Below are 25,807 nucleotides of genomic sequence, written 5' to 3' on the forward strand. Positions count from 1 at the left end.
TCTAGAAGACATTTCTTGGAAGATTGCTGAGAGATTGTCCCTGGCGTTCCCCCTGCGAGCCACCCAGCCTGTAGCAATGTCCTACTCATATAGGAGGACTCCCATTATGTGTTTCTCAGGGGATTCCTAAGTGACAGCTGCCTACGTGCTGATGGAGGAGAATCATGGCTCACACTCAGGAGAATCTCAGATAAACTGAAGCAGATTTATTTATTTTTTTCAACATGACAGAAAGTGGTAGTTGGGTGGCATGTGAGCACCACTATCTGCAGTAACACAAAGCAGCTCTGATGTCGCAGCCGGTTTCCCGTGTTAAATACTTCATCTTGGGGTCTGTCAAAAACTCAAACTGACTCACCGGCTCACTTTCTCCTGCGGTTGCCTTAGCAATAACCACCGGTCTGTTTTCCTCCACATTCTCCACTTTGCTCGCTCACTATTTGTGCCAGTCTGCAGGGGCGACGGCATATCTGCCGCTCAGCGTGCGTCACGGTCAGCCCATCGCACTCGTGCGCTAAACCTCAGCTCCGGAGCCGAGGCACTGAGCCGTGACGCACTTGGAGCATCCTGCGCGGGAAGTTTTTTGGAGGAGTGAGAAACCCCCGGTCATTCAGTGCGCCACTCAGAGTAGAGTCATGACCCTAGACGTTGCACGAAGTCGACCACGGTGACTGGCTGCCTCTGGGGCTGCGTCTGTGTAATCCTTTCTGGCATGCATCTGTGTGTGTGTGCATGTTTGTTTACAAGCTGCATTTTGTTAACATCATGTCCATCGAGCCATCCGGCTTATTCGTGTGAGGCATGCAAAGATTAATGGGTGAGGGAACAGTTTACTACACACACCTGAATGCAATTGAGAGTCACCAAATAATCTAACAAGCATCTTTTGAATTGTGCTGAAAACAGGAGGAGAACTCCGTAAAGAAATATTCCACCTTGTGTGTCCTCACTGTGGGGTGAAAGTCTACATCTACACCGTGCCTCCAACTTTGCATTATCAGAACTGAAGCGTCTCAGTCACAAAGTGTTCCAAAGCAGCATAACTGTGTCAGTGGGGCGGTTGCACAATATAGGATAATTTATTTGATGTGCAGAAACAATAAGGTGCCAGCCTCCGGGCCCCATTCCCAGAATTTGGATTTATTTATACAATGCTACTCCTGATCTGTCTTTTGAAAAGATTTCTTTGCACAACTTGCTGTCTCTTTCATCGCTTTGACTATAGTTTACATCTTCCATTTAGTGAAGTAAACAGGGTTATGTCATTGTAGGAGCAAATCTGTGTGCCAGGCTCTGACAGAGGATCTCCAAGATCAGTTTGATCTACTCATCAAAGACTGTTTTTGTTAACGTAATCTCGGCTGCAAGTCAGCGCCACGACAATAAAACGCAATACAAACACACAATGATGAGGCACTGTGTTTCCTCTCAACACTTCTCTGGAATCAAAGTACATGGTGAAGACTGATAGAAAAAGTTTAACACTGGGACAGGTTGTGATACGCACTGTGGCTGTGATGTTGTTACAGTGGGTTTTCGTGTGTTTTCTTTGCATAAGAGCCCTTTTTTCCCTGCTTCCTCCACACTCAGCTGAGAGCGAGGCTCTGTGGAGCTACTATTTAACTTCAGAAAATGTTCACCCTCAAATCGAGCGGTGCTTGACAGTCTGCGGTGAATCCTGTTTCACACTCCATTGAATAAGCACTTTTATTCAGACCGATTCTTTTGGGTGTGTGTGCGTTTTAAGGGTGTAAGGCTCACACTGACCTTGAGAGGCACCCCGTCGTCCCATTTTCTCACCTCCCGGCCAATCGTATACAGTAACACGGGGCCCTCCTGGGACTCCGGAGATTTACTAGAAAATGCCACTGACAGCCCGAAGAGCAGTGGTGAAATCACAACTGTGTTCACCAGCTCTCCTGAGACATACACTAAAAGCTCCTCTTGTACCTCACTTTGCACTGGCCTACTTAAAGCGAGAGCTGAAGCGGCGTCTGAATGCATCAAGTGTGTATGAATGAGGCGTTGAAGCACTGCATGCCAGATTTACGACCCCCCCCCCCCCCCCCCCCCCGTCTCCTTCAATCGTCACACAGAGGGTGTTGTTGGGTGAGTCTTACCAGGCCGATCAGGTAGGGACTCCCCGCATCACCCAACAGATGAGAGGTGAAGCTCTGAAAGGCGACCGCCGTCGCTCTCCGCGTGGGAATAACGACAAACTGTGGAAAAAAAAAACATGAGACGGTGTAAGACAGGGGTGTCGAACTCATTTTACTTCGGAACCCAATTTCATCTTAACTGATAAAATAGTGCCATAATAACATTCATATATAAACTTCAAAGATTTGCTTTGTTGTTGCACATATGTGATGAAAACGTCTATATTTTCACAAAACCAAACAACTAACACTGAAAATTACTACAATCTCAACATAAAGCCGATTTTAACGAACCCTTTGGATGCAAAATACAGTGAAAAGTCCGTCAAAGTTCTTCTACAACTGTTGCATTATGTGTTTTTACAGACTTCCCCTGACAGCATGGTTTCAAGGCTAATGCTTGTTTGGTAGCTTTCATGGCAGCATCTCTGATATCTCAGCTCCAGTCTCGAGTCTTGTGTTGCTAATCTGTTTTCTCTTTCTCATTTTTGGCCCACACGCCTTATGTTTGACATCCCCGGTGTGAGACGATGAAGAAACAGACTTAGTAGGATCCACACGGGCAAATTAAGCAAACTGCTGGAGTCGTCAATTATGCACGCCTTGCCCAGGTCAGGACGCCACAGGCAGTCCCGTCAGTGACGCTAAAAAACATCAGAAATGGCTTGCATGTGTCTGCACATCCACACCACAGTCTCCAGCCTAATTACAAATGAAGGAGCCGGCTGGCACCTCCGCTTCACCGGAAGACTAATTTCCTTTAGCTCTCTGTTTTGAACTGACACCAAAACACACCAAATGAATCGTTCTCAGTCAACCGGTAATCATCATCCCCGCCCGAGCTGCAGCCTCCAAAGTCCACTCACATGTTTCACGGCTCAAAATGGCATCTAATTGGTTGACCGCCATTTGCGCGGTTGGTTGCCGGAGTTTCCAGTGAACCAGAGGATAAGTATAGGTTCCCCATACTCACCATTAAAATGTCTGCTGTTATGGCCCAGTTCAGGAAAAGCAGAGTCTCTCCGATGAAGATGCAAACCTGAAGCAGAGTGAAATTTCAGGTTTAGTGCCGCTAATTAGGTTCAGCCAATTTCCACTGAGCTGAGAAGTGACACGACTCCAGCGGCGGCAGCGGGAGGCTGCAGATCCCGCTGTGCCGTGTGGGAATCCACGGCTGAACAAAAAGTGCTTTGGTTGCAGCGGATATAAAAAAAAACATGTTATTATCCTGTGCCCCAATTACATGTGGATGTGCAGGGCCTTCATTTTGGTCGCACTGGGCTGAAAAGCAGCACGGGATGATAAGGATTGTTTATTCTTGTCAAAGCTATATATTCCGTGCGAGGAAAAAAACAAAACACATTTTAACACTTAACACGCTAAGTTTGAGTCCAGCTGCAGAGATTTGAATTTACGACCGTTTCCTACATGGGTGTGGCAGAAAAGGTAAACATTAAATAACATAATAGAGGTTACACACAGGCTGCTGTGAATATATGGGTTGGGAGCAGCTGGTTTTGCGTACTCGGCCAGATTCTCGGCCAGAGGGATTTGCTTGCAGCGGAGCTCCGTGAATCTGTAGCGATCGTTTTCATCTAACACGGCTTTAAAAACGGACGATTGATGTGTGTTTCCTGCCGGGGGAGGGGAGAACCCCTCTGCTCGTTTGCCAGACCTACAGTAACGTACAGAAGGCGAGGAGAGCGAGCCCGACGGCGGACTGGCCGACAGGTCTGATCTGTGGGCTGTGAACCAGACACCGTGACCGACATGTTGCCTCTCAGAGGAGAGAGGTGCGGCCTTTGCTCAGATTAGCTGCGTGTTGACGAAACAACAGCTGCGAGGGGTCAATGGGCCTCGGCTGAGCAGCACCGACCGCAACGTGCACGTCACGCCTTATAATATGACACATCTGTCAACTCGTCGCCATGAAACTTGAGTTGATCACTTACAACTGCTGCTGTACTGATGATTTAAGACCGCAAAGTCGTCCAAACGGGGGAGGAGGAGTCGTGTTTGAACTCACTGAACGTCGCTGTTTCTGGTGTGTTTTCTCAAGGCGAACATCAGACGCCTGTGTCTCCATGTGATTCACACACCAATAGAAAGCAGGTGCCTCTTCAGTCCATTAGTGAAACGTGAAGCCAGATTCTGTACGAGGCGAACTTGGACATGTGATTATGATGGATGCTTCGGCAACTCCCGGTTAATTGGTGAAGCCACACTGCTGTCAAACACTTGATGAATGTGAGCCTGTAACACGAGACTTTATAGAAACCTTATTCATTAAGTAAACAATTATATGAGCCATTTTTCTGACACTAATTAACGAGCATTTGTTTAATGACTATACTGTATTAACTCCAGTAATTTTTAGAGGTAATTAATTTTCTGATTGACATCATGTGCCGTCTTATGAAAGCAGCCTTGTCTTGGCTCTTGGCTCTTTCCTATAAGTTACCTTAGGAAGTGGACGGATCAGCCTCCCAGGGAAAGCTAAGGTCGCATATTTAGGATATGGGAGCATGTTTGTTATCTGCTCTTACACGCATGGGAACTATTTTTCAGTTTTCCACCAATATTGCCGGCCAACTTGTTCAGGGTCAGTTCCTATTCCTTTGTCACTGATAAGACTGAGAAATGTGTGCTTGGAAAGTACAACAGCCTAAAGGGCATTGTTTTCAGTCAGGAATTGTCAAGTTGCACCCTTTCCTGTTTTATAAAACAATTAGTCTCACCAGCTCGCCACACTCAACCACGTAAGAGTGTTAAATGTTGGCCAGACGAGGTATGAACCTCGGCCACCTGCAGGAGCTTCTGAGTCTTTCGCAATTTAACCTGCAATTAGAGCTATTCATTACTGGACGAAACACCCACTCACTGCCTCTGGGCCTGCGAGCAGCAGGGATCGGGCAAGGTGTCCGCTTACTTCATTGTTCAAACCCCATCCTGATGAGCTTTCTCCTATGAGATTGGTTACCGGACTTTCTCTTTTTAATCTCAAACCTCAAGGCTGATCCATATTTCACAGATTAATATCGCGTTTCGTCTGGGGGACAATCTGTAGGAAAGTATAATGAGACACAATGACAAGTCCCTCGACTGCAGACACAATGAATTCGAGAGTTTTAGAGGAGATGAGGACTCACGTAAGCTCCGACGATGCTCTTCTTGGCCACCACGAAGATGAGGCAGATGAATATGGCCGAGCCCAGCATGCTGACGGCGCACACCAGCGGGTCGGCCCGTTCTGTCTTCTGGCGGCACAGTCGAGTGGTGGCAGCCCCGATCACCACTCCCAACAGCCCCGTCACACAGGTGATCGCCCCGAAGATTAGGCTGGAGGAAAGGGAGCATCACATTCAGGTTGGGGGGGTTAGTTAACAACGTGGTCCACAGGGCAAGATGAATACAGAAAAACAATGCTTCTTGGTGTATTTTAACATGTCTATCACTGCTACTAACAGAGGTTTTTGTTTTTTTTAGAAATACAAGTACATACTGTCATGCTTTAATTTCTTGAAAGCTATCAGACAACCCAAATAATGCTGGAATAAAATCTTTTTTTTTTTTTTTTTTTTTGCAGGGTTGTGTGTTTCACAAGCCAAACAGAGGCCCTTGTGTTCAGTCCTGAACCAATCACCTGTCAGTGCTGCTGCAGATCTCTTTTGTGCAGGGCTCGGCCGTCTTCTGCACCACCTGAGCTCTGGCCAGGTACAGAGGAATCCACATTCCGAACGCACCTGTGGCGAAGGACACTGCGGCCGACGCCAGGGAGGAGAAGACGTAGCTCCGACTGACCACAGAGAAACAAGAAGCACACGCAGAATTGCGCAGGTGATGATCTCGGTTTATAGGACAAAAAAACCCAACGAAAAACAAGCCACTGTTATTTGTCATGTCATCTCAAACATCTCACATGCTCCTTCCTAATGCAAATACCCATCTGATAACAACTGCAAGCGGACAATGAATGCTTTTGTGAGGCTCTATTGATGCACAAGGGAACTTTTATCTCGACTTCAGTGCTACACTGAAACAGATATATAGCTGGGGCTGACAGGTTAATGGTCGCAGACAAAAATAACACACTTTTCATGTGTCCAAAGGTGGTGACTGTGGGAGAGCCACTCGGCACACCATGTGGTTGCTCACCCAAAATTGTTCCAATAAAGCCATGTATAGAGTTATAACTTTTTTTTTTTTTTTTAAAGGTCCATGAAAAACAAGGGCCCACAGTGTGACAGAGCTCAGCAGTGCTGCAGGGTGGCGGAGGGCCGCTGACACTGGCTCACTGTGTCTGCTGTTGACATTTCCCTGAATAGAATGGTAAATAAAAGGCCGGCTGAGGGTGAGTGTATGCAAATAGGTGGGCATGATTCTACAGGACCCTTATTGACGATTAATCTACCAATTATAAACAATTTATCTTAAGACAAGCAAGGCAGAAAACCCTCACAGTTTAGATATTGGTAGCAGCATTTTCTTTTTTTTTTTTACTGTTTTTTTCCACTTCAACAGACATAAATAACATTTGGTGTGCTGGTTTAAAGTACTGTAATCATCACCTAAATATCATCGTTAACGTTTGAACAAGATGGGTTCAACAGGTGAACCAGTGAAAAAAATGATCAGTATCATGTTTTATCTGACAAATTAGAATTCAAACGAAGTTCTGCAGGGGATTAGTTTCCTTCTGATCACATCTTTTGAGTCTAGTTGTGCAGAGGTTTCTTTCAGTTAAAAGGGGAACTTGTTTTTTTCTGTAAAAATGTCCTGATATAACTATCTTCATTGTCGTCTCTATTCCCCATGATGGCTTATCTATTGTCTATTTATATTAACTTGTCAGTGCTTTGAATACGTTCCCTGACATTTTAAGTGTCACATCTTAATATTGGAACTATTCAACTTCGGGGATTGACAAATGTTTGTTGACATGAATTCAAAGCTATTGTTCGACTGCATAGACATTTCCTTTGTGGTCTTCTGGGAGAATTGGAAACTGAATCTGGTGCACACACTCGTCACTCATCAGACAAACAATTTCAACAAACTCCGCCGTGACATCCGGGCCTTACTTCTTGGCGAGAGCTTTCATGTCACAGAGCCAGGAGGTGCGGGTCTTGATGCGTCCTCCCATCTGGTCGGCGCTGCCTCGCTTTGGCTCGGGCACAAACAGCAGGATCAGAGTCCCTGCCGTGATCCCTAAGAGCGGGGACACCTGAGGGGACGACAGGTCAATCAGTCACAACGAGTGCAGTTTAGGGGTTCAGATTGTGTGAACACTCAGCTGGGGGGGGGTGCCCAGACACGGGACGCAGAACAAAGAACGGCGTGTTTACTGTCTGAATGGATGGTCGCTGTGTTTGCCGTGTCACGCCTGACATCCTATACAAGCCCACTGAAAGTCAGAACATTCCCTCTGCTTAGTCTTGTGGCTCCGTGTGTATTTATATGTGGGTGTGGGCTTTTCTGCGATTGTACACATACAAGAGTGTAAAGGGAGCGTTTTTGGCTTTGGGGAGCAGCTTTGTGAGCTTCGCGCAGAGATAAAGCCCACAGAGGTGCCCACCTGCCATTATGCTCACCATCACCTTTTATGTGACGAGGCGTAGCGTGTTTGTACCTGTGCCAAGGGGGAGGAGGGTGGGGTGCAGAGACAAAACACAGGATGGGATGAGCAAGAGAGGATTTGTTCTCGTAAAACAAATTGCTCACAAAGGCAAAACCAATTTTGTGTGTCGGGGGAAATTCATCATTTTATATTTCCTTGCTCATAAAAGTTCATTTATATGCATGCGCACCGTGAAATGTGCACGTGCGAGGGTTGTGTGTGTATGTGTACCGCGTGAGCGCGCCCACCTTTGAGTTTTTCATTACAGGAGTAATTCTGTCCCTGACGCGGCTCATAACGGGGTCGATAATGTGGCTCAACACCGTATCTATAGTCTCAGAGGAGTGAGGATCACGCCAACGCTGATAATTTCCTTCCAGATATTGTGTCTTCTTCCCCGCAATCTTGTATCGAACTATTTAATTGGATCGACATCTGCATCCAACAATGCTTTTCAGTGCAGTAGCTTCATGGGAGAGAGCGCTCACTTCATTTGTTTTTTGTTTTTTACCCGTTTTGCTCTGGAGCCCCTTTGTAATCAGTCACTGAGACAGCAGAGGGCTGTGACATTCGACCTTGACTCTCACAGAGGAGGGCGCTTTTAGGAGGCATTTTATAGTTAGGGCAAGCTGAGAAATTAGCCGCTGCCCTCTCCTCCTGCTCCTCATTTCTGTGGATTTCCCTCGCTCCTTCTGTCCGCTGACATTTTCAGGAAGGTGTCTGGAACATGTCGGGCAAAAACAACCGGAAGCGCTGCAGTGTTTTTTCCCCAAAAGCAGGATATCGCCCGCACAGGACACCGTTTCATGTCTTGGTATTTGCTTCCTGCTAACCGGTGATTAATTGGCTTTGAGATTGTTTTATTGGAATGTCACTGTAAATGCTTTGGAACAAACTGCCTTGACACTCTTAATGCACCGCCAAAACAAGGAGAAATGCACTTCCTGCACAGCAAGCTGTCATGTCCAGTAATCTCCTCCTATGTGTCAGGCCTATTGTTTTCCTTTTAAATGTCCGTCGGTTCATCAGAAGAGCCGGGTCATAATTTGTTTGAGAGATTTTAAAAGCTGAAGGCTCATAGGGCGTCTCTGTTTGGGATTTCATTGGTCCTCTCCATTAGGCCTGGTATGCCTTATAGAGCAGCTTGCTTCGAAATGTTTTGTCTTGAGTCCCAGTTAAAAAAAAAAAAAAGATGCAATGACACCATTGATTAATGCGCCTGATTTAACACTGCTTAAGCATGCAGTATGTGAGCTACTGCGAAAATGCTCCACAAAGGCTTTTTTTTTTTTTTTTTTAAGCAATTCTCCATCAGCAGTGCTCTATAGATTTCTCTTGAGAGATGAAATTGACCTTTAATTGAAAGGGATTCAGGTTAATGCTGCTGGAGCACCTCAGGGTTGTTTTTCTGAGCCAACTCGCAGAAACAAATGGCTCTTTGTGTCCGGTCAAACTGAAGCTGGACCCCGGCTTCAATCACCGCCGAGCAAACGGACAAACAAACCGGCTTCGGTTCCTCAAGTGATTAACAGTTCAATATATTTTCTTTTCCAAGCACTTTCTCTTTGTTTATAAAGACTTTGTTTTTATTGGTTGGACTCAATTAATGTAATTGAAAAAAAACCTGACTGGGGGTTTTGTAATTAATTCATCTTAATTACATTTTAATCCCATCTCTGGGTGTGATACAAGAAGCAACATGTTTTTTTATTCAAACTGATTTTGGCAGATGAATCAAACAATATAAATGAAAAATATTCTTATTATTTTTTTAGTTTTTTGTTGACATAGATTACTAGGAAAAACCTTAATGGTAGCTGGTCTGTCCGAGCTTATGGTTGTTTTAGTGATATGTTAATTTTTTATTTTGAGTCTCTCAGTCAGAAGATTGCAGGTTCGATCCCCCATCTCCCCGTGCCCACATGTCGGAGTCTCCTTGAGCAAAACTTTTAATGCATTTCTTTACAAAATGTACACATTTTTAATCAACAAGCAGAAACGGTTAATATTATTTCAGTGATTCTGTGTATTTTCGCACTTAACTACTTAATGGTAGACTAGCCCAACCTTGTCCGGTCATGCACTACCACTTTCTACCACAAGGTGGTGCGCTGAGTCAACCTTAGTATGAGGTCTTACAAACATAATTACAAGAGAAGATGAATAAGCAGCAGGTGCCAACGCTGGTAGTCACCAGTAATGATCAAGGCTCGTAGCCCCAACTGAGAAGAGACTGGAGTCTGCCTAGTGTGTCTTTAAGCAGACATTTGCTTAAGTTATTACATTACATAACACAGCAAGTATGTTAAGAAGCACCCAAAGATGAATTTACTGTTCTTCCACCATGAACAATGACAATAGCAGCAGAAACCACATCTCAGTGACCGCTGTCCAAAGCTTATATTATTTTTCACTGAGTTCCTGCAGAGAAAAAGACACACGCAGGCTGAGAAAGCACTGACACCGTGTTTATCCGCTGAACCTGACATTTATCCTGCTCTGCCAAAGCCGACCTCCATTGGCAAAGAGTAATGAAAGATAAATGTGTTTACAGCGAGTGAGAGAGAAAAAGTTAGCAGCAGCCTTGATCTTTATTAGAAATGTACTCACCTCGCTGCAGTATTGATTCACAGCTGAACCTCTGCATAATTTTTTTATTTCATCTTCTTACTTGAGGCAGGCGTCAGTAGAATGCTAAGCATGTATGGTGATTAAAGTTTTAGAAGCATTTCAAGAAATATTTTTGCCGGAGGCTGAGTTGCTGTTGTAACTGTTGTGTGCGAGCGGTTCAGCTTGGAGCTCTTCGTTCTGTCACTCCGCAGTAACATCAGAGCCCCGATCGCCTGTTCAGCCATGTGCTTCTGCCCCCCACACGCCCCTCTGACCCCCACACCCCCAAACAGCAGGTCCCATCTGTATTTGTGTGCTGTGATGGATGTTGCTGATGGTGACGCTCTTACCCTCAGTGCCCAGTGCCAGTCTCCTGCAGCCACCTTGGCGCTGGAGCCCAGGATGTAACCCAGCCCACTGCGGAGAGACACAACGGCATATCAGAAAGATGAAATAACACAACCTGCTCTTATCCATCAAATTCAGTAATTTAAGGTTATTCAAACCAACAACTAAACCACTGAGCTTTTAGAGAAATATCACTGTAATCAGCGAGGATCGTTACAGTTCACATCCAGCAGCTGTAATCTGAAGATGTAGGAGTCGTGGTTCTCTTAATGTTGTACCAATAAACTTCTTGTTCAGGCGCAAGACAGTTCGGTTTGCCAAAACATGAGAGTTATGTCTGTTTTTTAACCATTTAACAAGTTGACTATTGATTTGTAGCTTAGTTTTAAACTTTAATGGCACATTAAGAGCCCAAGTTTGCCCTTTTGGATGAAATTAGGACTAATTTATCATAGGTTTCAGTTGAAAGTGTGCAGTGAGGCTATATCTTATAATATAAATCATGTTACACACTTTGCTTGTGATTTTCTCAGTGTTCATGAATCTTCACCTGACGCTGACAGATAAAACTTCTGGTGACATTATGTACTTGGTGTTTTCCAGTTTTTCTCTACTGCCTGCAGCCATGCGGGCACAGCTACTAACAATTTTTCACGTCATGCAAAAGAAACCTCAGCGACGTTAAAGTTACATCAATGTGATACCGCTTTGTTCGCCTAATCATTTAGCCTTTAAAAATCTGAAGTCGTGAACGAAATCTTGTAATTTCCACAGAAACAGTTTTGGTTGAGGGAATCAGGACGAAGCCAGTTTCACGTTTCCCTCGCAGCAGCAGCGTTGTACGAGTTGTTTCAGGTTAAAGTCGGTGTCACGATGACATTTTTTTTTATGGGATAGTACAGCTGCTGTTTTATTAAACAAGACAACCAGTAAGTCTTGCCTAAGCTTGAAATATTGAGCTTTTAAATGATGGTGTTGCAGGATCCAGTAGACTCCCACATGAAGCTCAAACCTTTGCCAAGAAGCACCAACAACTTTCAGCCCAAAATCGTCCACCCATCGCCATTATTGTGTTTCATGCACCCATCCACAGGTATATAAAATAACTGAAAACACTCGGCAAAAGTCAATCAAACGTCCTGATTTCTCAGATCTCTTTGAATCTGTCTGTCTGCACGCGTGCCGCCTGGCGCCAGGACACGTCCTCCATGAGAAAAACAGCGATAGATTGATGATCGAATGAAACCAACTGTGGGTGCTTATCAGTGAATTTGCTCGCCTGCTTTTCGCAAGCAAACACATCAACGGGTGAACGGGTGGAAACGGTGCACGGTGGTGCTTCCATGGTTAGTTCTCCAAAAATAACAGGGCAGTGTAAACACGCTCAGACAGCGTATGATATTTCCAGTGAGTGACTAACAGCTAATCTTATCAAGCGTCCACCCAGAGAGTGCTTGGAAAGTTCAACACCGACAATAAAATACGTCTACATCAACCGTCGAACATGTCTGAGAGGTCAAGACAAAAAAAAAAAAAAAAAAAATCTATTTTCTGTAAATCAGGTCTAATTCTTGAGGTAATTTCCTGGAAATGGTCATAACAACCTCAGTAAAGACAAACAAGCAGGAGCCCGATAGGATGTTTGCCTGCAGTTGACTGAGGCCCCACTCTTTCACCTTCTATTGTCTGTGTTGCCGGGCAGTTTACAGTGACCCAAACATTTTGGCAAAGTCAAAACAGGACCACTCAGAGGGCAGTTTGGCCTTTTCCTTTCCTCATTTGTGCATCCGCCTCCAGTCTGCCATCAAACGCTGATCCGATTCACACTTTGAATTCATTACATAAGAATACATCACCTCTTTTCTTGCCTTCGAAATAACAACCGAAGAGACGAGTTACATAAGTACGTTGATGTACCGTAATGTTAATGTCTGCAGTGCTGCCCGAAACGTCCTTTCTGAGTGATTCTGAATGCAGACGCTGGAAAACAGCGCAGCGGGCAGCAGCTCGGGCTCATGCTGTTTAGCACTGTATATGACGACAAACATCGGGTGACTCCTCTCCGCTGCATTCATCTTTTATTACTTGGCTCTGTTTGTTTTCTCCCTGTGGCCCTTTTTCTGATTGAATGAACTAAAAGGCCTGGACGATTGGAGCTTAATAATATCTCATACTCCCACACCCCCATGACACTTCTCTGAAAAAAAGCTGCAGACACATTTATAAGTTCCTGAAGCTGCCTTTGTGATTACAGTGACCTTCTATTTTTATGTCATTTTAAATTAGACTAACGCATATTTTTATTTTATTTGACTCGTGACTCATTGAAATGATTCACAGAATTGACATCCGCACTGAAGTATAGTTTCTTGGACTCCCAGAATAGATTTTATTCCTTGTTGTTGTTTGTCGTCTGCTTCAAAAGCCCATGATACGTCTGGCTCTTACCTTCCCAGGGGGATGGCCAGGTAGAAGACAGAGAGCATCATGGTTCGGCTGTTATTAGTGAAAAGGTCCCCGATGATGGTGGGGGAGATAGACGAGTAGCTGGACTCTCCGATCCCCACCAGTCCTCTGGAGAGCACAAACAGCCAGTAGTACTGCAGAGGAAGAGGAAGAAAAGAAAGACGATTTATTATGCAGCTCTGCAGGGAAAGAAGATAACAATGTCAATCCACCTGCACTTTTGTCTTCCTCATAGGCCACCATACTTATTTAAAGAAATATAAGTCAGACATTTACAATAATGATGGATAAAATTGCACTTTAATTACAATAAACGAGTCAAACAATAAGGCATTTACGCTGGCTGACAACAAAAATACAGTTGTATTTCAAAGGACCCTGGCAACTCTGGACCTGTTGTCACTGCTGGAAGGAGATACAGACTCTTTAAAAACTCAACAAATAGATTAAAATGCAGCTTTTACCCCCAAGCAGCCACACACGCATGCAAACATGCATACACACCTTCTACACACTACCTTGGGCGTAATAACCCTTAATCCTTCGGTTACATAGATTCTATTTTCAGGAACAAATCCTATTCTATTCCTTTTTTTTAGTTTTCCTTTAGAAACTATTTTTGACATATCCACACAGCGTAGCGAGAGTCTTGAAATATGAAGCAGGCCATGTCGAAAAAATCTAGATGGAGGCAAATTGAGGCAACCATGAAGATTTCCTTGAGGGGACACACATCTCCACTCGGAGTTTTAGCATTTATTCTTCCAAAGTTCAAGAGCTGATTCGTCGTCACTGTGTGAGAGTGTGAATGAAGATTCACATAATGGCTGCAGACACACTCTTCTTGATATAGTCATGTAACAGAAGCACTGAACAATCCTGAAATTGATATGCGGGACTGCACATAAACGGATCCAATTGCAAGGATAATGTGGGTATCTTTTTGAATAAGGACAAAACGCAGCCTGATCAACACGCCTGTATTTGTAAAGTAGCATACAATAAACCCTCAAAATCGAACGTGGCTAGTCTTATTTGTTAAAATGAAATTACCATAGTGCACTCTTGTCAATCAGATTTAATCAATCGGTAAAAAAAAAAAAAAAACGAGAGTACTTTAAAAGGACTTTAATGGGAACATGCATGCTGGCACCTGTGTAGGCAGCTGGATTGTTAACTGTTTCCATGGCAACCACTACTCTGTCTGCTGATGAAGCTGCAGTGAAATCTGGCTCGGCGCAGCGACACAAACTACACATATTGGACACTAAATTGTGTTCAGTCTGTTGGTCAGATGAGAGAAATATGCTGCACATGTTAAAAAAAAAAAAAGATTTTGGAGCAATGGTGAACTCTCTAAACGTGAGCGTGGGGTTTGTGCGGGAGCGTCAGTGAGGGGAGATTAATGAAGGGGCTGTAGGTAGCAGAGGTAGAGGTGACCCCCGATGATGACCCCAGCTCACAGACATCACTCCAGGGTTCGTGTTGGTAGGCGGGACGTATTTTCACAGACAAACATCAAACGCCCCCCGGAGGCTACGCCGCACACGCCTCGCTGTGAGAAGACTCTCAAGAGAAACATAAAGAAAACCTCGCTGCTGTGAAAATATCCCGTATTATAGCCGACAATATGTGTTTACAGCTCGGCTCCACTTTCACAGCAGTTTTCCTTTACTGCAAACTGCTGCGCATGTAATCGAGCTTCTCCTGCGGCACGTCTTTGCGTTTGTCACATTTCAAATGATTCGCAGACGATCTATTTTCTTCCTTTCATGCCCCGTCATTTCGCGGGATCATGATGGCAGTCCCTTTCGGAGTGTGCGGTCGCCACACAATCATCATCACTTGGAAGAGAAATGTGAATAAAAGTGACAACGCCAAAAAAATGAATAAAAAATAATGCCAAGGAAATGCCACAAAAATTTGCTTTTGGGAATCGTGAGTACAAACCGAGGACTACAAAGACTTTTGTTTTTAAAGAAAGGAATTTGGGAAAATGTAGGCTTTAGTGTAAGATGTGCACTGGGGTACAAGGGTGCATTGAGTTTAAAGTACAGGGACACACTGCACAGGAAGGAGCCTTGGCCCAGCCTCACACTGCGAATATCACAACCTGTACCATGTACACCATTAACATTATAATCAGCGTAATTCACCAGAGGAGTTCTTGCTTAGTAAATTAGCATTTCTCAAGATGCATAGATCATCATGCAAACAATGAATGCATATCTTGAAAAAAAAAAAAGAAGCCCTGATTGGTTGGAGAATCGGCGCATTAGATCGTTTCTGAAGCGCGGGTGTAGGAACGTACTTTCCTGCATGTTTCGAGACGTCGCCTCATTCCATCACACCTGACATAAATTAGTGAGTCATTATCCGCGGAGCCTCTACAAAACGTATTTGCATCATTGGTGCAGAGAGACCTAGCTTTAAAGAAACGCAGGTGCAGCAAGGAATCTGTGGTTGAATAGTTCAGGACATTTAAGAAAAGCTGCAATTCTTTCAAATTATCCACCCATTCACATCAATATGTGATCATTTCAGTAGTTAGATGGGCCCATAAATCAAGAGGACATTTCAGTCGTTATTTCAATATATTAACACCAAAAAGATGCACATTATTTATATTTTCATGCAAATATAATTACTATTAAAGCTAAACCAGATAGTAGGGTATTTTAGTAAAGATCTATCTAACTCCCAAATTAAGCTGTAATATCATCAAGGGCAAGTTTATTGTGCTCTCATGAAGCATAAAAAGATTTATTTATTCATCTTCTATGCTAATGTATTGAATTCAGGGCTGTGGGGTGCTAGACAGTTTTTTTGCATTAAGATTGTGGATTTATTTTTTATTCCTATTATTGCAAGAAACATGTTTCTTTAGATTAGCATTCTCTAGATCCACCCCATTCGATCTCATTGATCTTAATGTCTTTGCTCTGGAGAGTTTGGTCATTTTAATGCTTCTCTTCCATTGTGGAAGACATCAGGTCTCCTCTCACAGTTATATTCCGCCGGCTTGCTGTGTTTCCAGACTGACCTGCTTTCCTGCTGGTTGCATCAGCTCATCCTCTCTGCCCTTCAGCTCACCTGCACCTACTTCTATTATCACAGCCCTTGATATGTGAGGCAGCTTCCTCATTCACTCAACTCAAAGCACTATTTTTAACTTCTAACCTCCTGCTTTTGGAAATTTGTGCTTATTTTCCTTCCCCCCCCCCGTCTGCTGACCTCACAAGTGTGCTTGTTTGGACTTCAGACCGGCTCCCTCTGAGTCACGCAGCCGTGGCTCTTTTCTGAGGCGCGACGACGAAAGCTATCAAACGGTTCAGTTATAAACATCATGAAATGATAAATTGTTCTTGGAACTAAAATGTGATCAGTCTGTGCAGCCGGGACTCACTGAAACAGTGGTTATTATTCTTGTCTCGGGCTCTTTATATTCATGAGACTGAAAGAAATGAATCGTGATTTGCCTTTGAAGGAGATATAGAAATAAATTTTGAGATAAAAGAAGATAAAGATTTTAATGGGGGTTTTTTTTCAGAGAGGCTGTTTGTGTGCAACACCACATAAGGTTTAGCTTTCTGTCTGCAGGGCAGAGACGGCCAATATTGTGCTTCAAATTTCAAATAGTCTATAAAAGATCTTCTCACAAAAATAAGTTGTGATCATGCAGAAAAAGAGTGAGCAGGTTCTTTCTTATGTAAGTTCCATACTGGCTGCAAATCCTTCCAAAATGCCCCAGAGTGTCTTAAATGCGTAATGATAGGACTCAGTTGTAAGTGGTCATTAACATTTCATTACATGTCATGTCTTTCGTGTCTCGCGGCGACAGCGCCGTAGTGCTGTTACATAAGAGACATCCACTCTTGTCTCTTCTGATTGGCACTCTCAGCGACATGTCTGCAGGCCCGGGGTTAAAGTTCAGGGCGAGGGACCGCGGGTGCTGTAGGATCATTCCTCGGCTCCTCATCAGCAGTCAGGCGCCCGAGTGGCATTCATCAGAGCCCAAGAAGCCCCTTCATTCCAACTCATCCATAAGGAGCCTGAAAGCATTTCCAGCTCAGGCAAATGACTGCAATCCAGTCGTCCCACCCCCAAGCGGATGAGTCCATAGGGGATTGAAGTCAAAGGACGCCCTCCTGAGAGCATCAGCGTCTCCGAGCTGTCACTCTCCTGCACAGCTCTGGGCTGAGGAAGCATGGCAGCGACCCGGCTTACTCAACGGAGACGCTGCGGGACTCCGAGCTGTGAGGACGAGCCATGTGCTGCATGAATTTCAAATATAAATGTCTGTCGAGAAACTTTTAAGAGTCGAATTTTTACTTCATCTGGATTGTATATTGAAACCTGTCCCCACATCCTCATGTCCACAAAACAGAGCCTCTGCCTGTGAGAACACGCCGGCTCTAAGAAGGGTAAAACCCCTTCCCCCACTCCGTCGCCCCGTCAAGAATAATGTTATTGTTTGATGCATGCAACACCTCCCAGCACATGGGAGCTTTTAGAGATATCAAATCTAAATCCACTTGTCAGGCAGCAGTGAAACGACAAAGTCTTATCTTCTAAAGTATTGTAATTGAGACAACTGTGAGCCATGGGCTTTCATTAGTTGATTGGCGGGGAGGGAGAGAGAGAGAGAGAGAGAGAGAGAGAGAGAGAGAGACTACAAAAGCAAAGCGGGTGTCCAACTTAACGAGCGTGTTATTTCATTTCATTTGCCTTAACATCAAGCATATCCAGATCCTAACAGCATAATTAGCTCGTCATAGTAGAGAAGGAGGACTAATGGACGAACGCCGCAGCGCCTGGGCTGCGTCTGTCCGTCAGAGTGGTGCCGTACCTCTTTACTGATGAAGGAGCTCGACAGAGTAACAATGGACCAGAAGAAAATGCCACAGCTCAGGATGACCTTTCTGTTGAAGCGGTCGCCCAGGTAACCGAAGATGGGAGCCGCCACCATGAAGCTGCAGATGAAGACTGTGGGAGGAAAGAAGAAGAAGAAAAAATCAAGGATAAATTTTTTTGGGGATATCACAACCGTGACCGAAGCAGACATGTGTTTGCATGGATTCAGTCGCTCGGCGTTCCTCCTCACATCTCAGAGCCAAGCAGTTCAATTCCCCGCTGCACCTATTAAGTCAAGACCTGTCCAGATCAAGCGTGTGATAGCGCTCAGCCGGAGACACAGTGAAGGACTGCCAGAGGAAAACCTCCATTCAACTCCAACCAATTAGAGCTCCATTATACTTCACCTACACTCACTACAAGGAACCTGGCGAAAGGAAATTAAATACAGACAGTAGCACACTGGCAAATGTCACCATGGAAAAATGTACAAGATTCAATTTGTGAGGAGAGACATGAATAGCAGGACTTACACAAATATGGAGCAGGAAAATAAAAAACTAAACATTTTGAAATATGGCCGACCACAGTGACCGTTAAGAGAGACTGGATAAAAAAAAAGGTGGCAGATGGGATTACACACTGCAAGTGTGATGAGTTTGATATAATGAATAAAGGGATTTGTCAGGGTTTAATGTGGCACAGCTAGAATCACGATTATACTAACCACATGGAGGATGGTTGATGATAATAATATATGTGATTCCATCTAACTCAATTCCACAGAGACGACAATAGTGACTGCAAAGCCATAAATGATTCCTCCATCTAAAATTCTTACAAGTGAACTCGTGTTTTCGAGAGAGCAATTGCTTTTAGAACGTGCTCCCCTTAATTGCCCCTCTGCTGACTGGACAACCCGGGTGCTTTTAGTCAACATTTATGAGGAGGGTCAACCCAACCACGCGTGCATCTTTAATGCTCTCCGACCGACGTTCTGTGCCTTTTCTTGCCGAGGAGAAAGACCAAGAGATGTTTCTCCTGACAGCAGCGAGAGGAGCTGCAGTGTTTTGACACATCATCAGCATAAACATACAGAGGAGGAGAGGAGATGAGAGAGAAAAGAGCGAGGAGGGAGGGGATGTTATATAAGATACAGGCATCAGAGTCCCACAGCTGCCGAGGCCAACCAACAGGAGAAGGGACGGTAATCAGATTATAGCATAACTGTAGTTTTCAACATGTGATGCTCATCTCTAATAAAAAATAAAGGGGGGGGGGGGGGTTCACTGAAACACTGTTGGTGCTGGTTTATATAACTTTATTGCTATATTTGTGAAAAACAGTTCAGTTTCTATGCAGTATAATATTCAGCAATACAATACAAATTTCACCACATGGACCTGTTGACACTTAGTATGTTATGCAAATTTTTTTATTTATTTAAAATGCATCAGCACTTATTATAAATGTGTAAATCTCATATGGCATTTAGAAATCACAATAAGTACAATGTTAAATGTCTCCTTTTTGTTTTAAAGTAATGTTAAAATGCTAGAGCCACAAAGCTTTGTCTTTACCTGTGAAAACTCCCAACGTGTCCCTTTGTCTCATTCTTGGGTTTAATTCAGGAAATGTAATTTAAAATGTAATTTGTACTATTTAATAATGAAGCGTGCCTCTTCCTTTTCAGGTGCACATTTGGAGCATATCTCTCTGAATCTCACTCCTTTCTGCCTTTCCTTCTTTCGCTTTCTTTCCGTGCAGCCTCCGTCACGAGCACTAATGTGCCTAAGTGCTGCAGGTCTGTTGTGTAAGAGTAAATGACTCTGATGACTCCTGCCTGCATGTCCAGCTCTCTGAAAGAGCTTCACCCGTTCACCCTGCAGCCACGCCGCTGCTGGAGACCAGCATGCACACACATTTTATTTATTTATTTATTTTCAAAGTTACGAATAATGCACCTACACTAAGATTTTCTATAGTTTCTATCTATTAAAAGTACATCAAAATGAGACCATTAATTTTAAAGTGTAGGAGATGTTGTGATGTTCGGTGACTGCATTTCAAATATCACTCATTGATGCCATAAAAAGTCAATTATATCAGCTTATCCAGATTTGAAATTGACATGATAGTTTTAAGCTGCATCTCCAACTGTTGGTCTTCATGAACATCGACATGCACTTTGCGAGTTAGTTTTGCATAATGTAAAAATTGAATGTATGAATTGGGAAAATATTAAGACTTTATAATGAATTATGAGAGGTGCCTTAGTAGTTCTTTTTTTTTTTTGTCAGTTGGCTCACAGATTGGATGGGTGTGATCTATCACTGGGTTAAAAATAGCAGCTGAGCTCTGCGGGTTCCCCAATCTGATGTGACTTTGTTGCTTTACCAACGTGTTCATGCAGACTGGAGATGAATCTCTGACCTGAAAGAGTTGAAAACGGACTTGATAGCACAGGCACCGCTTGTTGTAGCAGTCGTTCATTGACACAAAGTTTACTTGCTTTCGGCGGCAGCTTGCAGGAGCCGTCACTGAGCTTTTGCTTGCATCGGTTGGATGAGTCGTTTTATTAGGCTGTTTGTCTGAAAGCAACTCAACATGCTTTGTGTCAAGAATAATGCAGTGATACCAAACTAAAGCGAGGTCAGTGCCTTTTTGGATTAATTTAATTGACAAGACAGCAACTTGTGTTTTTCTTTCCATAAGCTCAAACCATCTTCATTAGAGCACAAGGCCTACTGGACTCTCAATATTTTCTCAAACCTCGACATGGGATTTCACCTCCTTGATCCCTTCATCTTCTGCAATATGCTTTTTGTCTCTATGGAGAAGCTCTACATGAAACTGATTTCGGTTCCTACAGCAGTATTAATGTTTGAACGCAATGTGCAGAGGGGGGGGCTCTGCAGTACTGCAGATAAGAGGAGGGAGAGGTCCACAATCATCCACCACCAGCTGCTCCACACGGGTTTTAAAAGCCAGGGGCTGAGGTTCAACACTCTCACTGTTTAGCAGCTTGTCAAATGTGCGTATCCTCACGTCATTAGCATGCTTAGGGACCACACTGCACCCTTCTCTCTTAATTTCATGATTCTTTAAGAAGATCCGTCATTTTCCTTGAGGGATCATTATCACCTTTTAGCAGTTTCGACACATGCGCCGTGAAGTCAAGTGTTGACCGTGTGCTCACATTTGTTGGGCGTTAACAACTCTGCTTTCAGATAAACGAATGGCTTGTTTGTTCTGGGGCAATCGTCTTGGATGTTATTCTAGCTTCAGTGAAAGCAGAGCAGGAGAAGATTCACGGGAGAAAGAGATAACGCCGAGGAAAAGTTGGCAGAAGCGGCACAAAACAAATACCTTTAATACCATTTAAAGTGAAGACACACAGGGTTGGGCCCGACTGAGTGCGCAGCGATTTCTCCTGAACCTGCATTGAACTCACACAGAATAATGAGACCATGTTGATGAATAGTCACAACTGAGTTACAAACAGACGCTTTTGTTACGTGACAAGCGGGGTTGTTTATTTTCGGCAAAAACAGGTACACCTTTTCCACGGAAGGCGCTTGTTCTCATCAAATTCCTGGCACAGACAACCCTGCCCCGCTTTAAAGATTTAGATGCGGGAAGGACGCTTGTCTCCCTTTGACTTGAATTTACTCAGTAGCTCTTCAAGTATTTGAAATGTGGCTTTGTTCAGCGAAACATATCTCCCGCATTGTTGAAAAAGAAAGCATGTGAATCAAAAACTATGCTGATAGAGCTTCCCAGGCACAGAAGAAGAAACAATTGAAACATTTGACTCTTTCGTGAACCGACCTCGGTCTCTCATTGCATCCTCTAGTCTGTAATTACTCAGTGTTACACTGTGTGAACAGAGTGATCTGCTTGATGCAAAACACATGCTGTCACTGAAACCGGATTCACTTTGTTGCCATGTATAAACGTGATAGAGGCTCGTCTGCTCCCCCGAAATGACCCGTCACTACAAAGGCTTCCTATGAAACAACAGAATTAAGCTCCTGTCAGTCTTCACTCAGGGCCTATCGTTCCCTCCCTGTGACTACGTCTAATTTTGAGGGTTCAAATATGTTGAGATAAACAAGTGACATTAACCCCATGTTAAGCTTGAGATTATACTTAGTTGCAAATAAGGAAACAAGTGTTTACTGCTTGTTTATACAGACAACATGTGTTTGGCTCGATTAGCAAGTATGAGCTCAGTGACAAGAGAATAAATGTGTCCAGTCTATTTGGAGACCTTGTAGGAAAGACAGACTCACAATGCGTCTTCACAGCCGCCAGGTCACACCCAAAACTCTTTGTGCCCACAGACACAACTATAAATCCCAATAAGAAAAGCTCATTTATTAGGCATTTTTCAGTTTTGATCTTTGAAGTACAATGCAAAGGCATGAAAAGGGAATTGAAAATCAGGTTGAATGCGCTCAAAATTCTAAGTCCTCAACCCATCACCATTGTCTTCTTGTTTATTCAAATAGTGGAACACTACGAGTCTGTTTATAATGTCTACACGGTATCATCTGAGGTTAACGCTGACCAATGACCCGAGATGGAAACCTTTCGCGTACACAGTGAGACATGCAGAGCCGATGTGTGGGTGCTCACACTGCAGGCCAAAGGGAAGGAAAAGTTTTCATAGCATAACTCAAAGGACAAGAGTTAGTTTGAACTTCTTCTCCTTCAGACCGGGACATTTGAGCACCACAGAAGATGCGTTTCCAGAAGGTGAATCACCTCTCGGCACTGACACTTCACTTCCCAACAGATTAATTGAGATTTACTTGATGGATTTTAGGCTAAATCATCATAAACGCAGAGAAAACAAACCTTTTTTTAAAAAAAGAAGGAGATTTTCTTGGAGGTTTAATGGAGATAATTACAGTGTTCACCGTTTGTGCTCGGTGTAATTATGATCAGCGATAATGACGGCATCGCGTAGCCGTGTATCTCTGAAGGAAGTGACTCAAGTGTAGCGGGGAAAACAAGTAAAGCCAAGCGCACAGTATCAGCTCTGCCTGACATCCTGCCTTTATCACCAGGCTTATGTAACTTATTCTGCGCTATTAGTTCGGCAAACACAAACATGTTTCTGTTAAAGCTATTGTTTACCACCTTCCTGGGCTGTGGGTGAACTCCTCAGTGGCCTGACTCAGAAAAATGTAATTAATAGCATTAAAAGTAAAAACCGTGTGAAGAATGAGACGTCAACCTGTTGTTTGAATCTTTATGGTCATTCCTCAGCGTCGCCTCATCTGACTGCAGAGACCTCATAGACCATGCTTTGTATTTCACACCTCTATAGACTAGGTGAATGGTTCGTTATTCTCTCTTATCTGTTTGGTTTTCTCTTTGTGGCAAAGAAGTTGAGTCAAAAGAACTCGGAGTGCGTCGAACTCTTCTGAGGGAATAAATGACTACGGGAGATTGAGACTGCGGCGTGGCGTGGCGTGGCGTGTGTCTCAGGTAGCAGAGCGAAACCTGTTGTGAAGTTCTTCAAATTCCATCTGCGATGCTGTGTGTGTTTCTCACAGTCTGAGCGGACACGTCAGAGAGATGTCAAGCTGAAAACAGACAACTGGAGACACAGACGTCGCATGTTCAGGTGTAACATTGCGGTTATTGTCTGAGAGGTGTGAGACACAAGTGACTCATGATGCTGCGGACGTGTCTGAGGGTTTCTTTTCTCTCCTCAGAAGATAAAACAGGATAAACTCAGGGGAAATACGCGACCAGTGAGACAATCGACGCAGAGCATCCTTGATTAGTGGTGTACCAATAAAAAGTCTGATAATTTAAAGTGGAAAATAAGACAACTCTTGACCTTTAACGATAGAGTGAGTCTGCAAGTTATAAATGTTATTGTGAATGTCAGTGAGTCCCGACGTGATGTATCACCCATTAGCATCATCGCCTACCATCATTTTTCTCCTGTCATTAGTGCACCTGATGAACTATCCAGTGACTATCCTTTTGCTGATCTGGAAACAAAGCCTTCTCTCAGTGAGGAGTAACACTGGAAAAATACATTTAAATTGGCTAATTAGGTGCCACCTTCATGGTTCAGATGAGACGTTTAATGAAAATTGGCTTTCGGGAGCTCAGTGGAAAAATGTATCTCTGAATGTGGCTCAGCTCAGAAACTGAAGACAACTGAGTAAGCTGTACACACACACACACACACACACACACACACACACACACACACACACACACACACACACACACACACACCCCGGGGGAGACGAGACACACCGGACATCCAGCAGGTGCTTTGATTGGCCAGCAGAACAATAACTCCTGGGGATGACTCACTCCCCATGAATCAATGCCACTGTGGATGTTGCATCAGGAGGAGATGCAGACACACGTATGTTGAGTGCGTGTATGAGGGTGTGGGTGTGATTGATATTCACTGAGCCTGTACAGATCCATTTCCCTATGAAACACCGGATTCCCACTGAAGAGAGCACCTGTGAGGCTCTGCATCCGGCTGTCAGATTCCAAACGCTCAGCAGCTCATTTGATCCCATTTTCCCCCCCCCAAAAAGACACTGGGGTGCTTGTCTGGCTTCACATGAAACAATTCACGTACCTCCTAAGGGGTTTTTATAGTGATTTAGACTGAAGAAAGACAAGATGATGATGCTGAAAGTGAAATATTGTGCAGCTGCATCCCCACCTAGTCCAGATGCATGCAGAAAGCATTCTTCTGCTTTCGAGCTTTCCCTTCACGCCTCCACTCCCGAGATTTGACTTTGGAAGTAAATGGAATCTCTCATGGACTCAAGTGCTCCAGCTCGGGAATGAAATCAGCTTTATATTTAATTTGGAAATCAAGTCGGGCAGTTTCTTTGCCCTGCAGTGGCAGAGGAAAGAGATAAAGCTAATATAAATACACCACACGTCGAAGCTGAGCAGGAAGGACAACATGAAAATCCGACAGCACTTATTGGTATAATGCATGCATTCCTTGAAAGGTCAAATCTCATCATGCCTTCCCTCCCATTGTCTGGGTTTTTGTAATTCAGCAGCTCCAGGTCCTGCAGGGCAGTCAGGACAGTGTAAGTGACTGAAATCGAATGTCCAGACACTGATACACATTTGCAGGCTAATCTACATCATGTTGCAGCATAAAAGAGACTGTTTGACCCGTCCTCTGTGCACCAGGCATGTGTCTGGGTGTCAGAGCAGCGCAAACAGCCATAACTACAACCTCACTCCTCCGAGCCTGTTGACTCACCTCCACCTTTGCGCCTCTGCCCTTTTCCATCATTACATCTCCAGCTGCAACTGATTCTATTAGTGGGAGCTATCTTTGTAGTTGCTATAATTATCTCTACTTATCAGCTTCATAACGCTGGGTAGGAATGGACTGCTATTTTATCGGTCTCACATACTGACTGAGTCTGAATAACTTTATGCATATTGGGAGAGATAATCCCATCCAATAACCTGTGAGAGTTTGTCGTCGCTATTTTTAAGTGGCATGTCTGCGTGTCGCCATAGTGGCGCGTTGACTCACCGGACTAATGGTCCAACACTTTTGTCATTTGATTTGAATGTGAGCAGCACACTTATCGTTACCCTTCAGGTTAGCAGTTTGAAGCATTGTGCCGCAGGCTTCCAGGAGCTACAACAGGTAACCCAACCCTGCATTCCGAGCATGTCGTCACATACGGAAGATGTCAGGAACTTCAGTCATATGTAACCTTTGTCA

The 25,807-nt window shown here is 44.0% G+C and overlaps 1 protein-coding gene across 2 annotated transcripts in view; it reads right to left on the minus strand.

Annotated features, from left to right (window-relative positions):
* Positions 1-25,807, minus strand: part of spns2 (SPNS lysolipid transporter 2, sphingosine-1-phosphate) — a 67,065-nt gene that overhangs the window by 12,973 nt on the left and 28,285 nt on the right. For both annotated transcript variants that reach the window (XM_080482790.1, XM_080482791.1), the window contains 8 exons: positions 18,050-18,186; positions 13,183-13,334; positions 10,737-10,803; positions 7,241-7,383; positions 5,803-5,955; positions 5,309-5,498; positions 3,133-3,198; positions 2,121-2,219 (listed from right to left, as the gene is read on the minus strand). In XM_080482790.1, coding sequence (XP_080338916.1) covers positions 2,121-2,219; positions 3,133-3,198; positions 5,309-5,498; positions 5,803-5,955; positions 7,241-7,383; positions 10,737-10,803; positions 13,183-13,334; positions 18,050-18,186 — 1,007 coding nt within the window. The remainder of the gene's footprint in view (positions 1-2,120; positions 2,220-3,132; positions 3,199-5,308; positions 5,499-5,802; positions 5,956-7,240; positions 7,384-10,736; positions 10,804-13,182; positions 13,335-18,049; positions 18,187-25,807) is intronic.

The sequence above is a fragment of the Lipophrys pholis genome (assembly GCF_963383615.2).
Source record: "Lipophrys pholis genome assembly, chromosome: 16".
NCBI classification, from domain to species: Eukaryota; Metazoa; Chordata; class Actinopteri; order Blenniiformes; family Blenniidae; genus Lipophrys; species Lipophrys pholis.